Source organism: Crinia signifera, chromosome 11 (assembly GCF_055691185.1).
Source record: "Crinia signifera chromosome 11, ASM5569118v1, whole genome shotgun sequence".
NCBI lineage: Eukaryota > Metazoa > Chordata > Amphibia > Anura > Myobatrachidae > Crinia > Crinia signifera.
Window position 1 is genome coordinate 115,013,700 of NC_139227.1, and position 27,466 is coordinate 115,041,165.

Consider the following 27,466-nt stretch of genomic DNA (forward strand, 5'->3'; position numbering starts at 1 on the left):
CAATTTGCACATTTTGATTCCCAAATTAGGATGGCGACCTACCATTAAATTCTGTGGTATCCAGTTGGTAGGTCGGGAATTCAGCAGGTTGGGACTTAAAAGATTTGGGACTTAAAAGATTGGGGGCCCGATTCAGATTTCCTCACAGCAGGTCCGAATTCACACCCTCTGTCAATGTTTGGGTCTGGGCATGAACATGCTTCTAATAAAAATGGTCCTTAGTGAAGATAGGACTTCCGGGTCTATGACCAAAATAACCCCATAGGCTTCTATAGGTCCAAGCCTGGTAGACAATGCCATCAAATTGCATCAGATGTATTGAATTACGGAGATTGGTACAGACGATCCGGCCGCTTGTGCCTGTTTGTTACGCCAAGTTTGAATGGACTCGCCAAGCTACGATATAAACTGCTCAATATGTTTCTATGAGCCCGAGAGAGTGAATCAGATGCACGCGTCATGGGATTGCGTCATCCAAATGGGATGGAAGTCAGACGTGGCGATTGTTTTGGCGACGATGAGCATGGCTACATCTGTACATATGAGAAATGCGGGCAAACCTCCATAAAAAATGACATACTCTGACATTTTACTGCATCTTTGGTTTAGAGATGCATCCCTCCCATAGCCTGAGCCCTTATGGGCTCTTTGTGAATAGTGGGGTCCCCTGTGCATTTGTCCTGTATTCTGTACAGGACATATAAAGCCTTACTGGGCCCGATTCATACCTGCATATATTCGCTGCCTAGCGAGCAGGTTAACCAAAGAACACATGCCCACCCTACCACCCGAATTACACATCAGCTGCATGCGCTCGCACAGAGGATAAGTAATTTGATGGTTGCTCACCATCGGATGATTTTTTGTCCGTTCACAGATAAAAGTGTGGCTCACTTTTAAGATGCCCGGTCTTCTGCGAATTGAAGGCAGGCGCTGACGTCATGTGACATCATCCGCCCACCCTGAGCAGCCCTTGGCATGCCTGCATTTTCCCATGAAATAGAGGCGTAACTCTGGGAGGCAAAGTAGTCCTCTGCTGCAGGGCTCCGGCTCCCAAGTGGGCACCTCTCCTCCCCTGCAAGTTTGTATCAGTTAATTGAAAGCTGTCGAGATCACTTCTGTGGCTGACTCCACCCCATTTTTGCAAGTGTCACACCCTGTATTAGAACCCATGACCTGTCTTACTGAAGACAGACACCTTACTGATTGAGCTATTTGGGGGGCACCAATATTTATCTTGCCTCCGGGGAACTAGGACGAAGTTATGCCACTGCCATGAAATGCCGGGTGTCCACCACGGGAATGCCCCCTGTCTGTTAATCAGGCCGTTAGAAGGCCCGCAAATGAAACTTTCAAAAGGTGCTTGATGTGGGGGTTTGCAATCCCCTACCATTGGGGACCGGGCCGTATCGGCTCCTGTGTAGAATCAGTCTGACGACAATGTTTGCCAGCAGAAAGGCAACAAGGTGGGACTTAAAATTTGCAGTCAAGTCGCCGTGTGGAAGGTGTAATTCTGTCTGTACATCCTTACTGAGTTCCTAGTCACTGGATGTAACACATTATGATATTACGTGTGGTCAAATAGTTCCAAAATATAAAATGACTCATTACTCAGCCAAGGCAGACAGCGGGAACTCAGGTGGTAACTCTCTGGCCTGAGATACAGTAGCGCTGTTTGATTAATGTATAAGAATATTGCTTTACTGTATCGCACTAAAAAAATCCAGCTCTCATTAGTAACTATTAATTAGACCAGCAGCTCACTCGTTTCTGCTCATTAATTATATGTTCTGTCTTACAGGGAGAGCAATGCAATATCGTACCCGACAACGTGGATGACATAGTGGCTGATCTTGTTACAGAAGAGAAAGACGAAGGTAAGATCTTAGGACAGCGGAAATAAGGAGTAATCCCAACTTTTGGTGAAGAACTCCCACAATTGTGCTGATATAGTATTAAAAAGGGCCATAAATGGCAACAACGAAATAAAACACACAATGTACTTCAAATACCTTTTTTCTCATCATGGTGGATTATGGGATGAGGGGGAGGGGGTGGGGGGTGTCGCCAAGTCCTGGATGGGGGTAACTGAAAATCAGAACATGCCCCTACTGTGGTCCTGTGCCATCTCATCATATGCTTTCATACAGTGAATAGCTGTCAGTGCTCTGATTGGTGGATAGCACCAGCGATCCACCAATCAGCAAGTTGACAGTGATTCACTGTCTGGATACAGGCTGGGGGACAGGCAGAGAATACTGCCATAGCGCTCTGATCCCCAACAGTCCATGCTCCATCCCCATGTGTGGATTATTAGATAGGCGGGGTTTATTTTACTAAATGAGTCGACCTTTTGAACCTGTCAACGACCTTTTGACTCTACTGACATATTGACCCTGTCCCCCTATTGCATGCTGACCTCTTTGTGTAGACCTATCGACTGCCTATCTTGACCAGGCTTGGCCACACTCTGTGAAACTACAATTCCCATCATGCTTTGCCACAGTTTTGCTATTGGGGAATGCTAAAACTGTGGCAAGGCATGCTGGGATGTGTAGTTTAGTTTCACAACAGCTGGAGGGTCATAGCTTGGCCATGCCTGATCTAGACTTTGTAGATCTATCAACCAAAACCCCCGTTCCCATAGTAAAATATTTTAAACACGGTCACCTCCATTTCTGTCACATCTTCCAACATAAGTTCTTTACACATTGTTTATAATATATTATTCTTATAGAGAGAAACATTGAATCTGTCTTCGTGGCCCGTACAAGGAATGGCGATCGTTGCAGTCATTGTGATGATAGTTGCAGTCAAAATGGCAACCAGCCATTGATAGTCATAAACTATGTGATGGATAACCATCGATAGTTTTAGCTATCAATGGTCATCCATTATCTTTGATTGACTCACAATCAGATTCTGGGTCCTGGGGGCGGAGCTATGCTCCGTGTCCCGGCACCTAGAAATAAAAGAAACATTGCTTCTCTTGTGCCATCGATGTAGGGAAACCATCTGGTTCTCCACATCGATGGCAAAAGTATTCAACATCGGCCATAAACAATCGATGGTTTCAAATCATCGATGGTCGATGGCCATCAGTTTACAAAATAAATACAAACATTGCGATCAGGACCTACCAGCAACAACATATCTCAAACAGTTAAAATAAAGTAAGTCTGTGGAGGGCCTGGTTATGGAGTAAGCCCATGACAAGAATTGATTGCGATTATGCAAAAAAAAAAAAAATCTTTGTTTGTCCTAAAATCATGCTGGCGTTTTTCCTCGCAATCACTCACCCGCGCCGCCACCGCCGCAAACGAGGAAAGAAAAAAATGAGTTCTTTATTTGTCAGTCAGTGCCCTCAAGTGGTCCTGGAAAGATCTGCAAGATGTATGATTAAAGGGTTCATTTATCAAGCTCAGCAGGGCACACACAAGCCAGGAAAATGGCACTTGATGGATTTTCGCTTTTTGGGGATTTTGCAGTGATTTATCAGAGAGCATTGTGCTGCCTTCACTGAGTATTTCACTTCCCTGTCTGCCGCTGACTCAAATTACCTCAATATATTCACTGTGTCTTTATTTCCTGCCCATTGGACATTCCAGCGTTTACATTTATTAACCAGCGCAGGGATAACAGCAGTGCCTCTTCGCCGTGGATTGGAAGTGCGTGCACCCTAAATAGTTTTTTGTTTATGCCTCTTTTTCAAATATCCAACATGCTGTTATTTCAATGGGAACAAATTGCTTTTGTAAAGAATAAGTGACACATGAAAGAAATGGCCATAAAAAGTCTGTGCTGACAAAGCATATGCTTGGTGGATGTATGGTTAATATAGCGCTCGGTTCAGCAGAAGTTGCAGTTTTGCTTAAAAAGCAAATCTGCAACGTCTGTCTCTCGCAGCACAAGACAAGGCGTGCAATGTCCCTGCCTGCAATAGATCACAAGAAGACTGCGAACGCATCACAGAAGTCAAAATCGATGTGGTCGCAGCAGTAAAAGTAGCCCCCTTGCAAGGCAGGCAATGCACCGCCTTTTGCTGGTCACATCGGCTGTGTGTGATGTCATGCAACCTCCCTGACAGCAGTCCGAACACGCCTGGGTCCAACAAACAAACGTCACATCTTCGCCCCCGCTGACGATCCCATCCACTTTGAACATGCACTTTGCCTGGCAGATGTATGAACATACATGGTTGAGATTAAACATAGAAACAGAATTTGACGGCAGATAAAAACCACTTGGCCCATCTAGTCTGCCCCTTTTTTTAAACATGTTACCTCAAACCATATTTGATCCTTATTTTTTTGTAAGGATATCAATATGCTTATCCCAAGTATGTTTAAATTGTACTACTTTATTTGCCTCTACCACCTCTGATGGGAGGCTATTCCACTTATCTACTACTCTTTCTGTGAAAAAATTCTTCCTCACATTTCCCCTGAATCTTCCTCCCTCTAGTTTCAGTGCATGTCCTCGTGTTCTGCTGCTCCTCTTCCTGTGAAGAATGTCTCCCACCTGTACCTTCCTCCCCCTAGTGTCAGTGCATGTCCTCGTGTTCTGCTGCTCCTCTTCCTGTGACTAATGTCTCCCACCTGTACCTTGTTAAAGCCCTTGATATATTTGAAAGTTTCTTTTATGTCCCCCCTTTCTCTTCTCTGCTCTAAAGTATACATATTAAGATCTTTTAGTCTTTCCTGGTACGTTTTGTGATTTAGGCCATGCACCATTTTAGTTGCCCTTCTTTGTACAGTCTCTAATGTATTTATATCCTTCTGGAGATATGGCCTCCAGAACTGAACACAATACTCTAGGTGAGGTCGTACCAATGACCTATACAGTGGCATTATTACTTCTTTCTTTCTACTGCTGATACCTCTCCCTATGCAACCAAGCATCTGACTTGCCTTCTTCATTGCTTTGTTACATTGCCTACCTGCTTTTAAGTCCCCTGAAATAGTGACACCTAGATCCCTCTCTTCCTCAGTAGTTTCCATTATAGTGCCATTTATACTATATTGAGTCTTTGGATTTCTGAGACCCAAGTGCATGATTTTGCATTTTTTGGCATTAAACTGTAGTTGCCATTCTCTTGACCATTTCTCTAATCTGCCTAGATCCTCAATCATTTGTTTTACCCCTCCTGGTGTGTCTACCCTGTTGCATACCTTTGTGTCATCTGCAAAAAGGCACATTTTACCCTCAATTCCATTTGCAATTGGAGCTTATGCAAATGGATCAGCAATACTTTGGCCTGTCCATCTAGCTTGTGTAGTTGTGGAACAGATGCACTGACTATGCCTTCCTGTCTGATCCATTACCCGTTCTTTAGTATGACAGTAAGAGTGAAAGATGTGGCTATAAATGCACGAGGGGCATAGACAGAAGTTATTTAGAAGTCTGCCATATACTGTATAGCCCTGTAGCATCTTATGCATTCTGCTGCTGCGTTGGGTTAATATCATGTTCAGACCATTTGTGAACAGGGCACAGCGTGGACAATCCTAAACCTGACAGCACAGACTGCTAGGGGTGGAGACGGTCACCAACTCTAATACCAAAGGCCAAGAGATAGTTTGTACGTATCATTGCTTCTGTTACCTTGCTATTCCATTGTGGAATACCTTTAAGACACACCCCCCATAAGCCACAATGTCTCCTTCAATATGTAAATGTTGATGATTTGCATAATGTGTGGGGAAAATCGAAATTACATTTTAATATCTATGATTTATGGACAACTGTGGGGGCAGCTGGTAGTTATCACAATATCATGGATATGGCCCTATTTCTATGTGGAGTCCTGGAACTGTAGCTCCATCCATGGATAATCTTTCTTTGGTGCTACCAATTCTCATGAGTGGTTTATGTACCAAAATGGCAATGACCCATAGTGAGTGTTCTGGGATTTTTGTTATCTTTATTTTCAAAAAAGAAAACGTTTCAATAAGTATATAAACAGTGTAATACAAACAGTAGAGAATATGCCAAAATACAAACTAGGTAGAATTATCTTTATTACTTTGAGGTACAGTTATCTATATTACAATCAATTAAGTTAAACAAAAATTGGTACTTGTTTCCTAGCACGGCGCCCAGATCTCCTACGTACGGCACCGTAGGGAAATCGCATCGCATCGCATGGGCCATTATAACGGCATGCAATGCGATTTCTTAATGTACTTTTTTCTATGCTCATTGTACCCCACTATATCGCATCGCATCGCATGTCCCGCAAAATCGCATGCGATTTTATAGGGTGTACGATGGCATGACATTAGGTATACAATAATATGATTGTATGTCCCAAAAATAGGTTTAACGCACCCCCCACCACTGTCCACGCCAGCCCGAAGCGTGGCGAGTTGCAGCGGTACGCATCCTCTGACCTTTTCATTCCCCCACTATCCACGTCGGCGTGGAGTTAATATTATATAGTGTGCCCAAGCCCGAAGCGTGGCAAGCGGAGGCGGATTACTTCACATGTATTCCGTGTCCCCTCGTGGGGCTCGCCACAATATATAAAATCAACTCCATGCCGTGTGGATAGTGGGGTAATGAAAAAGTCGGAGGACGCGTTCCGCCGTCGCTCACCATGCTTCGGGGTGGCGCGGATAGTGGGGGGGTGCGTTAAACCTATTTTGGGGACATACAATCATATTATTGGATACCTAATGTCATGGCATCGCACACCCTATAAAATTTTAAAGACATGAGCTTTGATGAATATTCCTAAGAGAGCAGAATAAGACATTCTTTGCTAGGGTGTCTAGATCTATAAGTATAGGTATACTTACCTACACTCCTGCAAGTTGTGGGAGACTCCCCATTTTTTGGGCGGCCACCCCGTACCCACAGTAAAGAGGTTGTATCTCTTGTATTCACTTCCTAGTGAAATGTGCAGGATGATAAAAGTTTATGGGGAACTGAGTTGCAGTATCGCAATGGGTCTTAATGTGTGAGCAGGCCAAGTAGGGACATAGTAGGTGAATAGACTGCTTGCCACTGAGAGCCCATCCGCACCCCATCTCCCTCTGGTATATCCTCCATGGCTGTCCTGTCTGTCAGCTGGGGCTTGTAGGCTTTCGCTGCAGCCTATGGGTGCAGGGGGGGGGCTGTGGGAGAAGGAAGAAGCTTTGGCTCCATAGCAGCTGCACCAACAGTAGTCATGCCTGTGGCTGCACTGTAGACAGGTGACCTTCTGACACTGCCAAGTGCCTGCTATATGTCACCAGCATGTTAGGTAAATGTATTTGACCGTCATGTTATTCTTTTGTAGATGACACCCCAGAAACTTGCATCTATTCCAACTGGTCTCCTTGGTCCGCTTGCAGCTCTGCCACCTGTGATAAAGGCAAAAGGATGAGGCAGCGCATGCTCAAAGCACAGCTGGACCTCAGCGTTTCCTGTCCGGACACCCAGGACTTTGAGCCGTGCATGGGGCCAGGGTGCAGCGATGATGGTAACTTGGAATTAAAGCCTGTATAGTTTAATGTCATTAATTGTGTTGCTTTTCCCCATTATAAAAGTAGTTTGATTAAATGTACAAAGAAGGGCAACTAAAATGGTGCATGGCCTACATCACAATACTTACCTGGAAAGACTAAAAGATCCTAACATGTATAGTTTGGAGCAGAGAAGGGAAAGGGGGGACATGATAGAAATATTCAAATATATCAAGGGTTTTAACATAGTACAGGAGGGAAATTTTCTTCACAGGAAAAGAAGTAATAGAACACGAGGACATGCACTGACACTGGAGGGAGGTAGGTTCAGGGGAAATGTTATAGAAAAATTACGGTACTTCCGTAATATCTGTAATATCTGGGCGCCCAATTTTGACATCGGGTCCGAAAAATCGGTCGCATCGCATGTGACCAAATCGCATTGCGATGCGACCGATTCGACCCGATTTTTACATTGGAACCAATGTTAAATGCCCCACAGACCCCATTTTTAATTGTATACCCACCCTGATGGGTAATTACTATGTGAAATGCCCTCCCACTGTTAACGCCACGCCACGATCAACGTCAACCCGAAGTGGGGCGAGTGCTGCGAGCCCACGAGGGGTGGCGGTACGCATCCTCCGACCTTTTCATACCCTCAATATCCACGTCAGCGTGGAGTTGACTTTATATAGTGTGGCGAGTGCAGCAAGCGTCCGAGCCCGAAGCGTGGCGAGCCCCGCGAGGGGACGCGGAATACGAGCCCAAAGCGTGGGGAGCGCAGCGAGCCCCGCGAGGGGACGCGGAATACATGTTAAGTAATCCGCGTCCCCGCGCGGGGCTCGCTGCACTCTCCACGCTTCGGGCTCCTATTCCACGTACCCTCGCGGGGCGCTCGCCAGGCTTCGGGCTACGTGGCTCGCTGCGCTCGCCACACTATATAAAATCAACTCCACTCCAACGTAGATAGTGGGGGTATGAAAAGGTCGGAGGACGTGTACCGCTGCACTCGCCAAGCTTTGGGTTGCCGTTGATCGTGGGGTGGCGTTAAAAATGGGGGGGCATTTGACCTAATAATTAACCATGAGGGTGGGTATACAATGAAAAATTGGGTCTGGGGGGCATTTAACATTGGATCCAATGTAAAATCGGGTCTGAGGTACAATTTAACATTGGGTCCAATGGCAAAATTGGGTCGGTCGCGTCGCACCGCATGCCATTATAATGGCATGCGATGCGACCGATTTTTTAATTGTACAGGAACGTCTTTAAAACCCCGAAAATCGGGTCCCATCGCATGCCTTAAGTTAAGGCATGCGATTAAAAAATCGGGAGCCCAGATATTACACAAGTACCAAAATTACTTCACAGAAAGGGTAGTGGATAAGTGGAATAGCCTCCCATCAGAGGTGGTAGAGGCTAAGACAGTAGCACAATTTAAACATTCTTGGGATAGGCATATATATATCCTTACAAAGCAATAAGGATCAAAAAGGGTTGAGATTACCTGAAGGATAAAAAGGGGCAGACTAGATGGGCCAAATGGTTCTTATCTGCCGTCAAATTCTATGTTTCTAAATGTGCATTAAATTGGAACCAAACTGTCGCTCGCAACAGCTAATCAGATCTTTGTTTTCATTCCCCAACTTCACGACAAACATGATGGCAACATTTTAATTGGTTGATATGGCCAAGCACACCCTTTTCCTTTGCCCTCATTTGTACAGTATGAGGCTGAGAGATGCAATTCAGAGTTGCGAGCAAGTCTGTTATTTTGTGAATATTTCCTACACTCTTTTGCACTGTATATGCAACATTGAGTATCTATTATCAATTCCAGGGCCGGAACAGGGCTCTTTTCTGCCTTATACTGGCACCTCCCCTAAACCTGTGACATCATAACGTGACACCTGGGTGTTCAGAGGCGTAACTATAGCACCGCAGCCCCCGCGGCCGTGGGGGGCGCTGTGCATGTGTGGGCGCCGGGGGGATGTGGTGCTATAGTTAGCCCCCTCCCGGCCGCCCATCTGCCGCCCGCCAATCCGCTACCCGCAGCCTTACCTGTCTTGCTGGTCCCGTCCCGGCTCCCTTGCTGGCTTCATTCTTCTGCTAGTGAGACGGACCACAATAAAATGTCCGCCCCATATAGCAGACAGTTCTCTGAAACTGTCTGCTGTATGGGGGCGGACATTTTGTGTTGGTCCGTCTCACTAGCAGAAGAATGAAGCCAGCAAGGAGCCGGGACGGGACCAGCAAGACAGGTAAGGCTGCGGGCGGGGGGCGCCCCCCATTAACGGCGGGGGGGCGCCCAATTCATAGTTACGCCACTGTGGGTGTTGGAGGTGCTTTATCTAGCCGCTCTTTCAGTGTTCGTTTCTCTGATTCCACTTCCTCTTCTCTACTCTATCAGCTGAAGTAGAGGAATGAGAGAAATGAACAATGAATGAGCAGTTAGATTGGTAGGATGAGAATCAAGAAAGAGTCATGTCTTCAAGATGAAGGAATCGTAGTGTTTGTATGAGAACGGAATGATCAACAGTGTCAAAAGCAACAGAGAGAACAAGAAGAATTAGAAGTGAATAGTGGCCTTTAGACTGAGCAGTGACCAGATTATTCACTAATTTAGTCAGTTCTGTCTCTGTGGAGTGTTGGGAACGAAAGCCTGACTGAAGTGGGTCCAATAAATTGTGCGTGTTAAGAAAGTATGTGAGGCGAGTGTAGGCAAGTCTCAAGTAGCTTCGAGGGGCATGGGAGCTGATAGATGGGACAGTAGTTAGAGAAACCGTTTGGGTAAGAATTGTGTTTGATCAGAATTGGAGTAATCACTGCATGTTTGAACAGTGAAGTAAAGATAAGATGTTACAGATTTTAGTTAAGGTTGGGCTGAGCACAAGAGACAGAGTGTTACTTATTTGTGAGGGTATAGGATTAATAGGAGAGGTAGTAGAGAAGGAGGAAGAGACAATTTTGATTACTTCATCTTCAATTGTGGGATCAAAAGAAAAGAATGTGCCTGTGGGTTCAGGTAGGAAATTGACCTGAGGAGGAGCATACCAATTAATCTTGAGTCTTGTCAATCTTCTCCCTGAAGTTGGAGACAAGATCTTGTGCACTAACAGTGGCTGGTGGCTTGAGTGAGGGAGGGTTAAGAAGCAATTTAAATGTATTGGGTTGTTTGGGGTTAGAAGCATAAGCAGAGATGAGAGTTTGGAAATATGTTTGTTTGGCAGTGTCCATGGCATTACGATAGGACTGGTAGATAGTCTTATATGTGAGGAAGTCCTCTGGACTACGAGATTTGCACCATTTACGTTCAACTTTCTGTGAGAGTTTTTGTAGTTGTCGGTCGCTCCACAGGGGGGGTGTTTGCCCGGTGTGATGCGCCACGGCGGGGGTGATGCCGCTACGTCACTCAACAGGGGTAGAAGCTGGTGTCAGCCTGCGCCAGCTGTCCATCTGCGGGGGGGGGGCTATTCGGCAGCCGCCGCCGAGTTGCTCGGGGGGTGGGGGGTAGAGGAGAGGACACCCACTCACCTCCATCGTGGGGGGGTCCCTGCTCCCAACTACCGCCCCCCAGTGGTCGGTGCCCTAGGCAAATTCCCAAAGCTGCCTAGTGGTGGCACCGGCCCTGCTTGTTAATTTAGAGTGGTGGGTAACTGGAGCCACTTCATCAAGAGCAATTTTAAGAGTCTGGTCCAGGTGAGATACAGTCATCTCAGGAGTAGTGAAAGCAGAAATAGGTGAAAGCTGTTGTTACATAGAGGAGGAAAGTTCTTGAAAATTAATAGCATTTACATTTTTGCAAGTTGGTTGGATGACTTCAGTGACATTGAATTTGAAGAAATGAAGGCGAGGATGCAGGTAATAAGGTTGTAACTGAGAAAGGGGAAGGAGTGTTAGTAAATTCACTAAACATCCCAACATCTCATGTGTACCTTAAGCATGTCATAACATATGTAAACTTAACATAACTAAACCTGAAATAAAGACTCGGAGACATAGGTTTGGCAGAATTTGTTAACTGATTTATTTATAGCCACTTTTAAGCTAATTTATTTGTTTGAATTGATTTGATTTAATTAATTTGATTTAATTAATTAATTAATGGTGGCCAAGAAAGAACGGCCCCAAATGTAACTCCACCCCAATTCTGACGTAACTGGCCTAACTCAAAATACAAGCGGTATCCAACTCTACCCACACATTGACTACCCACCCAGCCGGGTGGGGACGCTGTCCCCGACACGGGTGATACAGCGAAAAGGCCTAAGCCAATGAGAGGTGAGTGCACCGCAAACAAGCCATAAAAACCCCCACAAAACCTGTGGTGTGAGCTATTTGATTAAAACTGCCGTTCTTTCCCGTCTATCAGCTAACTCGATTAACACCCACCACCCTCGATAAGCAACATGGAAGGGAGGGAGGGGAATTCTGCAGGAAGAAGAGGAAATCTCCTCCCCTTCCTGCTATTATCAATCAGTCACCACTGCCAGACCTATGTCCTTATTGGCTCTCCGAGTCACATGCCTCTCAGTGTGACACGCAGATGTGGATGTTTAATTCACTCCATGTCAAGTGTTGGCATTTCGTTACTCTAAACATCCCAACATCTCATGTGTACCTTAAGCATGTCATAACATATGTAAACTTAACATAACTAAACCTGAAATAAAGACTCTGAGACATAGGTTTGGCAGAATTTGTTAACTGATTTATTTATAGCAACTTTTAAGCTAATTTATTTGTTTGAATTGATTTGATTTAATTAATTTGATTTAATTAATTAATTAATGGTGGCCAAGAAAGAACGGCCCCAAATGTAACTCCACCCCAATTCTGACGTAACTGGCCTAACTCAAAATACAAGCGGTATCCAACTCTACCCACACATTGACTACCCACCCAGCCGGGTGGGGACGCTGTCCCCGACACGGGTGATACAGCGAAAAGGCCTAAGCCAATGAGAGGTGAGTGCACCGCAAACAAGCCATAAAAACGCCCACAAAACCTGTGGTGTGAGCTAATTGATTAAAACTGCCGTTCTTTCCCGCCAAAGCGGGGGATTTGAATAAAATACCCCCGCCCCGCCACCATCTAGGCAACTAAATCTAACACACCTAGCAGACCCTACAGAAAAAGAAACAAACCCTCACCCGCCAGGTGAACCCCATCCGGCCTAAATAGGTGCTGACGCCCAAATCTTATCATGGCATGAGGAACTACAGCCCCCCCATTCTCCAGCACCCAACGAGCAACGGCCGCATTAAGCTTTTTCCGAGCTTCATCAATCGCCCTGGGGTCCCTAGCACCCCTCCAAGCAAGCCTAGGAATAACATAGGACCAAACAATGGTGCAAGACGGCCAAGCTGATTTAATGGCAGCAAAATCATCTAAGATCAGGTGCCGCAGCTCTAATTGGGACATTTTCCCGAGGTCATTGCCACCCAGATGTATAGCCAAAACTTCAGGCAACCCGTAGCGTCGGGCATTCACCATCAGGAATGCCCGCAGGTCCTTCCAAGACATACCCCGGACACCTAACCACCTAACCACCCGGGAGCAGGCACAGGCTGGACCTTCACCTGCATAGACTGACCTAGCTGCCCAGTATACAAAGGAATGGCCGACTACCCAGACCCTTTGCCTATCGGTTCCCAGACCTGAGGAAGATATAAAAAAGAGGGGATTAGATCGAATTCTCGGTGAGGCCTTATTACATATTAGGAGGATCTGCCAAAAGAAAAAGAAAATTTTGTATATATATACATAATTGAGGCACAATAATTAAGGTGCCATAAGACATGCTCCAATCACAATTGGAGCCATACTGGGATACAATGGGAAAGAGACAAACAAGGGAGGTAAGGGTATTGGAAGGTAAAGGAATGACGGGTGTACTCGGCCGGAGGAAAACGACTGGACCTGCTGAGGGACTATAATTAACTATAACCAAATTAGAGGGCCAGATTCAGTCCGTCAGGTCAGGCAAAAAGCGAAAAAACTCCGGACGCTGGCCTAATGGCAGAGCGTAGATAGCCCCCGAGTAGGAAGGACATAGGGCAGGGGAACAGAATGAGCATTCAGGCACAGGCAGGCATAACATACAAGCATAGGCATGACATACAAGCACAAGCACCTTTCAGGGCAGGAGGTGAGGCCTAATATACTTCCTATAGCTCGCAGAGCGCCACCTGCCTAACGCCTTGATGTCATTAACTGGCCAGCCAGCAGCTGCGGCAGAGGTAGCAGCCCCAATCCGAAAGGAATGAGTACCAAACTCCCTCGGTGAAAGGCCCAATCGTTCGAGGCAGCGCCTCATCATCCATCGAAACTGGTAAACCGTCAATGGAGACCCATTATAATGCAATAGCCAGGAGCCATCCAGGGCAGGCCTGACCTCCGCATACAGGGATGCTAAAGCCACCGGGCAAATGGCAACCGGGACAACTGGTGTCACTGAAGACCACCTGCCTCTAGCTGACTGGTCAGTTTTAGACCGCCTAATTCTGAACCACAACGCCCCCGCATCTAAACGAATATCTGATACTAAAAGCACCGCCTCGCGGGATTTACCTGGGGAAACTAACTCAGAAATCCTAAAAGCCCCATGAAACGCCATAGAAAAGGCTAATCTAAACAAAAGAGACTCAAAAGCGGAGTCCGCGCAATGACCTACTGCATTCAATAAAGACGGGAGCAGTGACGCATCGATGGGCCTACGACAGTCAGGGCTAACCGGAGACAAGCGTGCCCAGCCCTTCATAGCTTTAACCACCAGGAAACACTTCGTACAGTCGGGCAAACCTTTGAGCTTAGCAAAAAAGGCTATCCCAGCCAAATAGCGCGCAGCCACTGCCCTGGATCTACCCATGCAATACAATGACCATAAAAAGGACAGCAAAAGACGCTGCCCACGCCTACCTGACTGAGCTGCCCCTCCCGCGAACGCTTCCCATTCTGTCCAGGCCGCCCGATAGTTCCTAAGGGTGGCAGGGGCCAATGAAGATTCTGCTAACCCCTCCAGTCCGACCCGATCACCTGCCAAACATAAGAGGGGCAGGGCACCCCGACATCATCAGCCTGAGGAACAAGCTCCCGAAAATGTTGCCATTGGAAACGGGAGAGGGAATCGGCGACTTCATTCTCAACACCAGGGACGTGGCGAGCCCTGAACAGGATATTATGCCGCAAGCACTGCAGTGAAAGCTGCGCCAACAGACGTAAGACTAATAGGGACCTGGCCTTCTGATGGTTAATCACATGCACAGCACTAAAGTTGTCGCACCAGAACACTAAACTTCTATTTGCCAAGCGTGAGCCCCAGATTTCCATTGAAACCATAATAGGAAAAAGCTCCAGCAACAACAGGTCCTTAGTGAGACCCCTTTCAAACCAGTCACCCGGCCACTTCTCAGCGCACCAGTGACCGGCCAGAAAACAGCCAAACCCCACCGAACCTGAAGCATCCGTGAACAGCTGCAGCTCACTGTTAGCCACTGCGGGAGCCAGCCAGATGCGCACCCCATTGAACTCCTCTAAAAAGGAAGCCCACACGGCCAGGTCACGCCTAGTCTCGGCGGACAGGCGAATGAGGTGGTGAGGCTTGCTAACCCCGGCAGTGGCCCTCTCAAACTTCCTGCAAAACAACCTCCCCATGGGGATAACCTTGCAAGCGAAGTTCATCTGTCCCAAAACCGATTGAGCCTGTCGCAGGGTGATCTTATTCCTTGACCTACACAGCTCGACTGCCTCACGCAACTTAGCAACTTTGTCGGCCGGCAAGCTGCAAAGACCCTCTACCGTATCAATCTGGATCCCCAGAAAAGACAAGCAAGTAACCGGGCCCTCAGTCTTGTCATCGGCAATAGGCACCCCGAATTGGTGGAAAAGGGACCGCAAGGAGGACAGCAGGTGAACACAACGGTCAGAGTTGGCCGGACCGACACATAAGAAGTCATCGAGGTAGTGAGCGAGCCCGCTCTCCCCCGAGGACTGCTCCACGCACCAATGCAAAAAGGTACTGTACTTCTCAAAAAATGCACAGGATACTGAACACCCCATCGGCAAGCACTTTTCGATGAAATATTCGTCACCTATGCGGAAGCCCATGTACCTAAAAGCATCGGGATGCAGCAGGAGCAAGCGGAAAGCCGACTCCACATCCACCTTAGCCATGAGAGCCCCCCGTCCAAACGACCGGACCATCGCCAAAGCATCATCAAACGACTGATAAGTCACTGAGCAACGCTCGGCAGGAATGGCGTCATTAACAGAGAGCCTCGTTGGGTAAGAGAGATGTTGGATGAGTCGGAATTTCCCAGGGACCTTCTTCGGCACCACCCCCACCGGCGATATGACCAAGTTCGCCAAAGGGGGCGTGGCAAAGGGACCAACCATGCGTCCAAGCTGTACCTCCTTCATCACCTTCTCCCACAACACGGAGGGCAGCACTCTAGCAGATTGCAAATTTCTAAAAGCGCCCCCTTGCACCTCCCCCACCACAGGAAGTCGAAAACCTATGCTAAAACCATCCTGCAGGAAAGCAGCCGCTTCCCTGTCCGGGTACGAGCGGAGCCATTCGGCCATGGCCTCCACCCGCACCGGCGTAGCCGCCCTATCAAGCGCCCCCACCTCCGGCAGGCTTGGGGGCAGTGCCAGCGCCCGCCCCTCTGGCGGGGCGGGACCCTCGAAAGCAGGTGGCAGCAGGGTGGTTCCCCGAGCAATTGATGCACAGATGTTTGTACTTGCACCGGGAACCCAGCTGACAGGTGGAATTATTGTAGGCAAAGCACTTGCCCTTAGCGGCCCCCAGGGGAGCCGGCTTACCCGCTCCAGGGAAGCGGCGGGCGGCAGAAGACTCCGCCACCGGCCGCTGTTGCGGGAGGGAAGCCGACGTGGAGGGAGGAGTGGCTGCCGCAGCCTCTATGGGGTCCAAATGTACACGAGCCACCTCCATCCAAACCTCAACGTCCTTACAGCCCAGGTCTAGGATATGCAAGCAATCCTGCTTACGCCTGAACTGCTCGTCGTACGTGCGCCAAGCATAACCCCCGTACTTCCACTGCATTTCATGTATCATGTGAATGTAGCGTATTACGTTAATGTGTTCATCCGGCCGATCTTGCAGATAGCAGGCCGCGAAAACACAGAAACCTGCCAACCAGTTGTCATACGACCTATAGGAATCAGAGCCTATGCCGCCCTTATCCTTGGCTGCCTTAAAGGCCTTCTTGGTGTCCTCGGTCAGGCTGAACACATCCACGTAATCCCCTTTCTCGATCTTACGCCTACAACTCTCCCTCAGCCCCCTCAAAACTGCGGTATAGTCGCAGTGTACCACCCCGGGCTGATTCCGCCTCTTCCTTTCCCTCCGGGACAGGGAGGAAACCTTCCTGCGCTTAACGTGGCGAGCGCGCCTTCCAGCCTCCTTCTTAGCATATTTGGCCGCCCTCTTGCGAGCCTTCGCCGCGCTACCTACATCAGACCCCCCAGCGGATGAGGAGGAGGAAGTGGAAGAGTGGCTATCTCGGGAGCCCCCTGAAGAGGAACTCCCCCTATCGGACCCTGAACCGTACTCCGAAGAGTCCTCACCTGCCGACTCCGGCTGAGCAGCCCAAGTGTCATCGTCCTCTTCCCGGACATCTGGATCATCCGAACCTGAGCCGGAACCGTACTGCTCCCCAGCGGGCAACCCGCCATCGTCATACTCTGGCGGTGGAGAAGCCGCAGCCCTGCGCCTCCCGCTATGAGGCCGTCTACGCCCTGCGGCGGAATTCAGGGGTGTAGCAGACCTGCCAACCGCAGGTCCCCTATCCCTCCTTGCTCGCCGCGGCTAGGCCTGGGGTCCGTGAGGGCTCCGGAGGACCTGCGCCGTGCAGAACCGTGACCCCCAGTACGCGCCAGCCGGCCACCCGCCAGGGGTGCCAGGGCACCCGCCATTGAGGACAAGGCTGCCGAGAGTGCGGATGGATCAAAGGCCGGAGCAGGAGACCTTACCCTGGAACCCGCCCCGGACCCCGAAGAGGATCCAGTGCGGCCCCTGTGGCGCCGGGCCCCATGCCTCCCACCATCGTCCCTAGCCGCCCCCAGGTAACCCCAGCCCCCGATGGACTCCGGTGCCCGGGCATAAGTGGGCACATAACCAGACCTGCGTCTAGGAGAAACTCCGTCACTGCGCTGCCGTCCCCCATACACCTGCCGCGGTGACCCTGATCTATTGGCTGACTCTCCTCTATCCCCCCGCGCGTCGTCCGCATGCGCCCGACTACGGCCTGACTCTCTGTCAGAGCCGGAACTGACATGCTGGTGTGGTGGGGACGGGGACTGCGCTGCAGCCTGAGGCTGAGCGCCACCCCGCGCAGCTCTCCTGACACCCACCGCCACCGTCCTGGACCCCCTCGCACCTCTCCCAGACCTGCCGCCCCGAGCTGCGCCCGACGCGGCGCCCCTGGATAACGCACCCCTGCCACGCGGCACACCCGCGCCTCTCCCAGCAACCGGCTGCGCGGCAGATCGACCCGCCGACGCGGGCGGAGAACCTGCGCCAGCTCTAGAGGACCCCCGGGTACGTCGGCGTGGAGCAGCGGGTGAGCGCGTGCGGGCAGACCAGGGAGCGCATCAGACGCATCCAGGCCACCGTCCTCCGCGAAGCGCGCGGGTGGACGGGCAGACCATCTGGGCCGTGATGAGGGGGCACTAGCTGATATACCTGGCACAGTAGCGGGGTACAGGGCGCGCTGGGTGCAAAAATACTTCACAAAGCAAGAGCTCCAAACTGCGACTTTCTCCACTGAATTCTGCAGGAAGAAGAGGAAATCTCCTCCCCTTCCTGCTATTATCAATCAGTCACCACTGCCAGACCTATGTCCTTATTGGCTCTCCGAGTCACATGCCTCTCAGTGTGACACGCAGATGTGGATGTTTAATTCACTCCATGTCAAGTGTTGGCATTTCGTTACTCTGAGCATAGTTTCCATTTAAGCACTTCTTGTCATCCTTCTGCAAGCAGGGCAGGCTGCCGCTGTCTCTCTCCTCAGCTCAGCACTTGTGTGGTGCAGGGGTCTGACAGTCGGGATCCCGACAGACATTAGCCGGACGTCAGGATCCTGACTGGCCAGACTCAGACAGCACGGTGAGCGCAACTAAGCCCCTTGTGGGCTTACTGTGCTTGCACCCCTGTCGGGATCCCGTCCAGCACCCGCTCAGCACACGGCACTGAGCAGCATGTGCTGAGCTGGGGAGAGAGGCTGTGCTGCGACGGCAGCCTGTTATCACTCCCCCCACTCCCCAGCTCCTTGCAATGGGGGAGGGGGATGCAGGACCCACCCTCTCTACGCCACTGGGGTTATGTATCAAATTGTGAAGAAAGCTAAGGTATCCCCACATATAGGCACATTGGACATCTGCCCAGCAATCCACAATTCCAGGGGCCTCCAAGCAGGTGCGGTGGTGGTCACACAAACAGAGCAGCCAGGCAGTTTGTTCTACCTGCTCCCACCCTGCAGCTAAGCAGTGAATACCGGTCAGTGATCTGATTGGTGGATGCTTGACGTTCTCCACAAATCAGAGTGTTGACAGCCATTCACTGTATGGAAGCATGGGAAGAGATAAAGTGAAAGGAGATAACGCACCAGCCAATGAACTGTGTTTGAAAATGAAAGTTGGGAGCTGATTGGCTGGTGCTTTATCTCCTTCCACTTTATCTCCATTGTATATCGTCTCCAGGCTTAATACATTTGTGTTTGAAAAAGAAATGACAGCAGCTGATTGGCTCATACTCTATTATACATCTGGATCTTCTATGTTACAGAAGCCTCAACTTGCATGATGTCCGAGTGGATCATGTGGTCTCCCTGCAGTGTCTCCTGTGGTATGGGAATGAGGTCCAGGGAGCGATATGTTAAGCAGTTCCCAGAGGATGGATCGCTGTGCAAGGTTCCGACAGAAGAGACAGAGAAGTGCATCGTGAATGAGGAGTGCGGTAACTAGTACTTATTGTTGTTTTTATCAATGGCTGTTTACAATTGATGTGTTAAACAACAACCTGCTCAGTCCTTATTGTTGCGAACGTAGCAAATAAATAATCCTCTTATCTTTGCAATTTGTTTAACTTGCCTTGTGACTGATGACTCCCTGCCCACAGACGGAGCAGCTCCTGGAATTCCCTGCATGATAAAAGGATCTGTTAGCCCAAGTGACAATGCATCACAGACTATGTATTCTGCATTTTCTGAGATACAGATCTAACACGTTTTATACAAATAAACTGAGCAAGAAGGAGAATGTTCATTACACATAACCTCACAACAATGATTACGCCAAATGTATGCATGTAATTAAGTCAAACGGGATTGCAGAGCCTCAAGGTACAGATGGGGCAGGTCCCATCTTGGCAGGGGATGGCGCTGGCGTCGCCAGCCGCCATCCCCCGCCAGCGCCATGGCAATGGTGAGAAGGGGACGCGCGCGCACGAGAGGCGCGCGCGTCCCCTTCCGACGGCGCTTCCATCCGTTCCCCCGGGTACAAACACAACACGTTTCATAGTACAGCCCACTAATCCATATAGTACTATAGGAGAGGAAGGAAGTCACTCTGTATCATCTACAGCCAATGATAATTAGGTGGCACGGATCATCCTGTCCCTTTTTCCCTTCCCACGTTGACTAATGCTGTATGAGAATATTTGCACTGCTCTATGTCATTTCATTCGCAGAGCCAAGTACTTGCATTGTAACCGAATGGGGTGAGTGGGAGGAATGCAGCGCCACCTGTGGGATGGGAATGAAAAAGCGACACAGGATGATTAAGATGACTCCAGCGGACGGATCCATGTGCAAAGCAGAGACCACAGAAGTGGATAAGTGCATGATGCCTGAGTGCCGTAAGTATATTATCAATGTATCATCAGAGTCAAGCAAATTGTTCTGTGTGCTGAGAACTCATTACTAAAGATAAAGGAGCCACTGTAGAGGTGACAGAACACAAAACAATACTACACTGTATCATATGTTTTTGTAATTGGAGCGTTTTAGGGATAAATTCCTCTGTTCTACAGTAAGCCCTGTCGGAACCTCTGGTGAACGTTCTCAGGTTCCATTCGGGAGAGGTTGTCGCTAGAGCCGCTTCTGTTTTTTTTACTTTTCCCAACATGCACTGTGTCCACGTATGGTGGAGGAATATAAATCTGTGCTGAAAAGAAATAAAATAAAATAATCCACCCTCACCTAATGTCACATCCTGGTCAAAAAACAGAAGTTCATGTAGACACAACCATTTGGGAGATGACCAGCTGAACATCTTGTCTCTGTGGGTCCTCCTGATCCATCTCCTGATGCACTTTAGTTATAAGGACTCATAGACCGTTGACTAACTGGTCTTTTTGTTTCCCCTCTAAAACCAGGCTTGTCTTCTCCGTTTGGTTCATGACAAAAATGTGCATAAAGTTCTATAGAAACCAGAAGGAATTAACATTTTACATTTATGAACAAAGTGTTAAATGGGCCATTAACCAAATAATTGTGCAACATTGAGCCAACAGTCATCTTAATGTCTGACATAAATGGGCCAATCCTGTTGCTTCAGAGCACAGTAATCTCCAATTGCACCCATCACAGGCAGCTTGGTTTCATATACTTTTTTATAATGTAGAATCCAAGTGCAAAGGAGACCTAACGTAGTGTAAATATGGCAAGTTAAGTAGTTAATCCAGTATAGAGGAAACAAGAGTGTAGTCAGAAAGCATGGCAGAGGTCAGGAGCCAAGGTGTCTTTCTAATGTTCTTGGAGTATGCACTGACCCAAGATCACAGAACAATCACCTACAGTAGCATTGACTGCTAGATCAGGTCTCATAATACCTATTAAAGGGCAAGACGACAGTTTTTGCAGTTTAATTGGTAGCACATACAGTAAGCATATAATTTCAAACCACGCTGTGATCATTTGATTGTCCATCTGCATTGCCGGCACAGATGCACCAAATAAACTGTATATATAAGAAAAAGCTGTTGTACATATTATTCAATTGAGCTTTTTAGGCATGCAGCTCCAACTCTATGGAACTCACTTCCCCGCATAGTTTGAGAGAACCCCACTCTAGAATCCTTCAAAAACAGACTCAAGACGTTCCTGTTTACTCAATCAATTTTGTAATTTCTTTAAGTATAGTTTTTCAAAAGCTTCTCTGTACTTCATTGTTCCTGTACTGTATTACATTCATTCTATCTGTTAAGCACCTTGAGTCCTATTGGAGAAAGAGCGCTATATATATATATAAAACATTATTATTATTATTATTATTACTTAATATAGTTATATATATACTCTATTCAGGCTTATATCCAGGCATAACTAGATCTTCTTAGGTATATGCATAAATAATGCTAAAACATATGTAATGGAATCATTTTTTTGCCTTTTTCTACTAGTAAATTAAGCCATTGGGGTCGTTATTGCTATGTTGTTATTACTATACATTTAGTTCTCCGTATGTCTTTAGCTCAGGACAGGCCAACCTGTGGCTCTCCAGATGTTGTGAAACTACAAATCCCAGCATGCTTTGCCACAGTTTTAACACTCCCTTATAGCAAAACTGTGGCAAGGCATGATGGGATTTGTAGTTTCACAACATCTGGAGAGCCACAGGTTGGTCAGGCCTGCTCTAGCTGAATAATTGCCCAGCGACTGTATCAAAGTGACTGTCAGCATTATACCTAGGTAATGGATATACTTCACATGTATCTCTCTAACAATCAGATACCATCCCATGTATGCTCTCACCGTGGTCTGAGTGGAGTGACTGCAGCGTATCATGCGGCAAGGGGACCAGAACTCGACAGAGAATGTTAAAGTCACCAGCTGAACTCGGGGACTGTAACGAGGAGCTGAAGCAGGTGGAGAAGTGCATGCTGCCGGAGTGCCGTAAGTACAGGCGTCCCCACACTGCCACAATATTGCTCCTAACTGGCTATATAACTTCACTTGGCACCTGTTATTTTACACATTGGGGCTAATTCAGGATCGCTCGTAACGATCCAAATTCCATCCCAATGGACAGGTTTTGTGCATCTGTGCTTGTGCAAATCCCAGCACCAAATGGTTATACACTTCCTGGGACATTTCTGGCGGGGAGGGGGGCAAAAACGGTGCTGGATCAGGAGAACACCAGCGTTTTATGGGCGTCCACATGAAAATTCTGGGAACGCAGGCGGACCAATGCGTACCATAGGGGACGTCAGCGCTCACCCCCTCCCCGGGGGACTCCGAGGGAAATAAAAGTCAGTTTAGACTGAACTTTATTTCCGAAGGGGAGAGAGAACTAATTTTATGGTCTCTCCCCTTCGGCCGAATGACAGGGAATGAATATATGTACATTCCCTGTTATGGAACCCAGGGGATTCGGCGGGGTGGGGGGGGTGTCTTTCGGATGTTCAGCCGTGAGGCGGGCGGTGTTTCAGGCTCATTTGGAAGCCAACAACTAAATCAGGCCAATTGTTTGTTATCGTGCTTACACATACCTCCCAACATGACCCATTCCAGGAGGAACAAAACGCTCTGCTCCTGGACATCCTTGCCAGTTGCAGTTGCAGAGGTGGGACTGCACCACTGTTGCAAATTCAAATAGGGGAGCCACACCTGCCAGACTGTGCTGTTTAGGGTGGCAGTTGGTGGGGCTGCCCTATCTGAACTCTGCAACTGCCACTGGATTGGATGTCCAGAAAGAGAGCATCTTGTCCCTCCTGGAATGGGTCATGTTGGGAGGTATGCTTACAGATGTGTTGTATACAAATTATTTTTGGTATATACTGTATTTAGCTCCATCTGTGGATCTTTTTTCAAATGTGTCAGTGAATAGTAAGTACACCTGTCACCTGTATACCTGCCTGGTGGCCTGGAAAACCAGAACTGTTGGGGTTACTTGAGTAGCGAGTTTGGGAACCACTTCAGGTTAGAAGCAATGAACAAATATATAACACCAAGGTCTTTCATTAATAGTATATTTTGTTTTTCAGCTATAAACTGTGAACTGACTGAGTGGTCTCACTGGTCAGAATGTAACAAGTCCTGTGGAAAAGGACACATGATCCGGACACGGATGATCACCTCAGAGCCACAGTTTGGAGGCGGCGTCTGTCCCGAAACTGTGCAACGTAAGAAATGCAAAGTGCGAAAATGCCAAAAAAATTCTGGTGGTGAAAAGAGGCGTCTCAAGGACGCCCGCGAGAAGAGGAGGAGTGAGCGGACGAATGAGGAAGCCGATGGTGAATACCCAGGTGTGTGAGAGGTCCAGTGTCACAATATACCATAACCAGTGTGTATTGTGCATCTTAGTAGAGACATATAGTAAAATCATTACTGTATTAGGGTATTTTAGTATTTTTACATACTTCATAATTGAACATGTTTTTTAGAATTTAGACTCACGCAAGCAGTGCTGAAATTGGGTAAAGGAACGTTGACATTCTATATGCAGTGACACTGCCAGTTGGAGAGGCAACAGGCCCCCCTGCAGTGCCTCCCCCCTGTGCATACTGTACAATAATAAGGGTTGGCTATAAAGCTAGCAGTTCATGGCGTCTGACCGCCCCTAACGAACGTCCCCATCTAACTATACTATCTATACTCTAATATTTTCTCCTACCATAATCAATTGCCACCACCCAATCCAAAATTGGCCTTCCAATATATTGTATGCATACTGTGTATTTGCACTCTTTGTCCTGACATATTGTCGCATACATTAAAATGTAAGCATTCCCTACAGGCTCACCTTTTTTCAGAAACTTATTACATCTCCTAGATATTCTCTCTCTCTCTCTCTCCTTTTGTCAGTACATTGATGATACTGACTTCACTGCGCTGTTTCCTCCTCCCATGGGGCAGCGAGCAACTTAGCGCACATTTCGGCCCCAGTAACTAATGCTATCTTTAAATGGCATTATCACTTAAAGCCTTTGGGTTACAATCTGTAAAAATTTCCAGTAGCACCATCTGAAGATGTCCAGTGTGGGTGTATATTGATACACCTAATTGATACATTTTATTTTATTTCTTATTGCCGCTACTAGCGACAATAAGAGATGACAATTTGTCTGGTGTAAAACCTGATAAATATGCCCCTAATTAGGGGATATTTTTAGAGCTGCAAAGTTCGATTCGCCAGAAAACCAAATCCACCCACAATTTGTGGATCCGAACCAAAACCTGGTCCGGTTGTCCGTAGGAGATCCGATCCAAAACAAGTCCCCTTTCAAATCTATCTGTGATTGGGAATTTGTATTTTAAAGCTAAATTTCTGATTTTTGGCTGGCAAAAATAACATGATTTTAGCTGGGTTTTTTTACATTTCATTAATGATTATCAATTTTTTTTATCTATTTTTAACCTGAAATCTGAAATCAGAACCAAAACACTTTATAAATTAGAACCGAAACCAAAATATAGGGGTCCACGTATTATTTAGATAAAATTGTAATATGAATGGATAAACCCTGTGATGAAAATAAAAGAAATTTCAATCTTAAATTGTTTTTTTTTTTTCATTATAGTTTGTAAAATGAAGCCATGGACGGCATGGACAGAATGCAGCAAATATTGTGGTGGCGGAATTCAGGAACGGTTCATGACCGTCAAGAAGAGGTTCAAGAGCTCTCAGTTTACGAGCTGCAAAGATAAGAAGGAGATCCGAGCTTGTAACGTCCATCCATGTTAGCAAACACCTCACCTGGGACGCCCTCCAAGTTACATAGAAAGTCAATCTTTATTAGATTTTTTTTATCATAGAATATATACAGTGCTTTTCATTTTGCAATGTACTTTGCTTACTATTCTTGCAGGTGCAAGAACTATATTTTCTAAATATTCACCTGTAATAACTGAATCATCTGGTTAGTTCAATAAATATTACATCTTACGTCTTGGTCCTTTTAGCAAGAGAATTTAACTCCGGACAAGCCATTACTTTCTATTTGCGAACTTTAACCTTAATAAACAATACGACATGCATGCAAGGGAAATCATGACCAATCAGGACAGCCTGTGCTGTTTTTCAAATGCACATTGATAGACCAAGCAAAAGGATAACAGACACTCAATCATAAATCCCCAGCTGTATACCTGCTTTGTCCAATCAGACTTGTCTGAAAGCCGTATTACCTTGACTTACTCAAGAGTCAAAGCATGTTTTCTTTGTAGTCATTTTGTATTATAAAAGCCTTAGTGTAACATGTTGAATCTACTGAAAAACTCACATTTATGTTCTGTAATTTGTATTAAGGAGCTGAAGGCAGAAGTAGCTCCCTAAAAAAACTTGGTAAGACATATATTGTGATCTCTGCTTGAAATTTTAAACACAAAGGGGGGTATTCAATCTCCCTCCGTTATTCCCGATGGGGGAAATAGCGGCGAGGCCCTATTCAATGCTGTCTTTCCCGATCTCGGCCGAACGGATTCAACTTTAGAAGCAGTTGGGCTCATTCTGGCTGATTGTCGAGCACCAGGCCGCAGCGCGACGATTCACAGCTGTATCTCATGGCCACGCCCCCTTTTTGTCATTCGGCAGACAGGACATTGAATCCCGCCTGTCAAGCCAGCCGAGAACGGGACAGGGTCACACCAGGCAGGCCAGCCCGACAGCCGTGACCCGGGATTGAATATCCCCTAAAGGGGTAAATTAACTAAAACGTCTTAAAATAAAAAGAGGTGATTTTGCCATAACAACCAATCAGATTCTGTCTATCCTTTCTCTACTGCATCCTAGAAAATGATAGACTAAATTATATTGGTTACTATTTTTAGAAGCTTAAAGTCATCTACAGCTAATTCTGCAATTTTTATTTAATTTAGTGTTGGATTACTATAAAAGTGCAATTTTGGATAGGATGCAATGATTTTAATGTTGAGTGAGTTGGAATAAAAACTTGAGTCCATTAAGTTCAACCATTTCTAATATGTAGCTACGTTATCAAGAGAAAGGCAGATCAATACCCCAGTGAGGAAGTTGACCATTTAAAAATAAATGTCAACTAGAAACATAGAATTTGAATGTAGATAACAATTACTACAATTGCTATATGTTTTCTCATCCAGATTGTTTGAAACAAACTGTGTGGATACCCTCCCCCTTGAACATCCCATTTGTGTGGTTAGAACATGGATAGGGAAAATAATTTTATGCCTGTTTATATTATTTTAAATAACATGTAACCATTATCTGAGAACCCTTTCTTGAGAGCAATTGGCAAAAATAGCTTGATAGAAAAAATAATTGTATCTTATTGAACCACACCCAGAGCTTTCTTTATTTTTATTATTTTATTTTTATTATTTTTTTTTTATGTTTGTGGTGTTCTCATTTAAATTGCCAAAGTCTTGTCATCTTTTTGAAAACATTTTTATGTAAAATAGATTGCTTATTTTTACTTTTCCTTATCTTTTTAGCAGTACCTCGTCTCAAACTCTAAAGTGACCAAAAGCCGAAACTTACAATCACATTCTTCTTGTGCTATCAGTGAAATTTCCCACTGTTTTTATATTCTAATGAAACGGCGAACAAATGCCTGACTAGTACTAAAAGCAGTTTTTAGGAGTTCATCAGAATCTTACGGTATCATTTTTATTTACAATTTAACAGCAAGCAACGGTGCAGATTAGAAAAGTAATGAAAATGAAAAAGATGTTACTGAAAAGTGTAAATGTAAAAAAAAAAATCAATGGTGTAAATGTAAACGTATTTGTCTTGTAGTGTTGTATTTTACTTTTCATAAATAAATTACACATTATGTTTTTCCTTTGTCCAAAAAAAAAAACTGCTCTTAATGTTCAAAATGTTACTCCTGTTTTTTATCCAAATCGGAACTTCTTTAACAGCATAGTTTAAAAGGCATATCATTTTTAGAAGGCTATTTAGTAAGACATATAAAAGGTACTATCTGTTTGGTTTCTGTGGGTTGCAAAATATACAGTATGTTCCATGTGCATTCTTTTATTAAATAAGCCTAACTTTACAAGTGTTTTCAC

The 27,466-nt window shown here is 46.6% G+C and overlaps 1 protein-coding gene across 1 annotated transcript in view; it reads left to right on the plus strand.

The window, feature by feature from the left end:
* The window catches only part of SPON1 (spondin 1), a 243,708-nt gene extending 216,475 nt beyond the window's left edge, over positions 1 to 27,233 (plus strand). The window contains exons 10-16 of the mRNA XM_083164316.1: positions 1,802 to 1,877; positions 7,283 to 7,465; positions 19,261 to 19,431; positions 20,164 to 20,331; positions 22,205 to 22,369; positions 23,461 to 23,721; positions 24,997 to 27,233. Of these exons, the coding sequence (XP_083020442.1) occupies positions 1,802 to 1,877; positions 7,283 to 7,465; positions 19,261 to 19,431; positions 20,164 to 20,331; positions 22,205 to 22,369; positions 23,461 to 23,721; positions 24,997 to 25,160 (1,188 nt within the window). The 3' untranslated portion in view covers positions 25,161 to 27,233. The remainder of the gene's footprint in view (positions 1 to 1,801; positions 1,878 to 7,282; positions 7,466 to 19,260; positions 19,432 to 20,163; positions 20,332 to 22,204; positions 22,370 to 23,460; positions 23,722 to 24,996) is intronic.
* Positions 27,234 to 27,466: the final 233 nt, after the last annotated feature.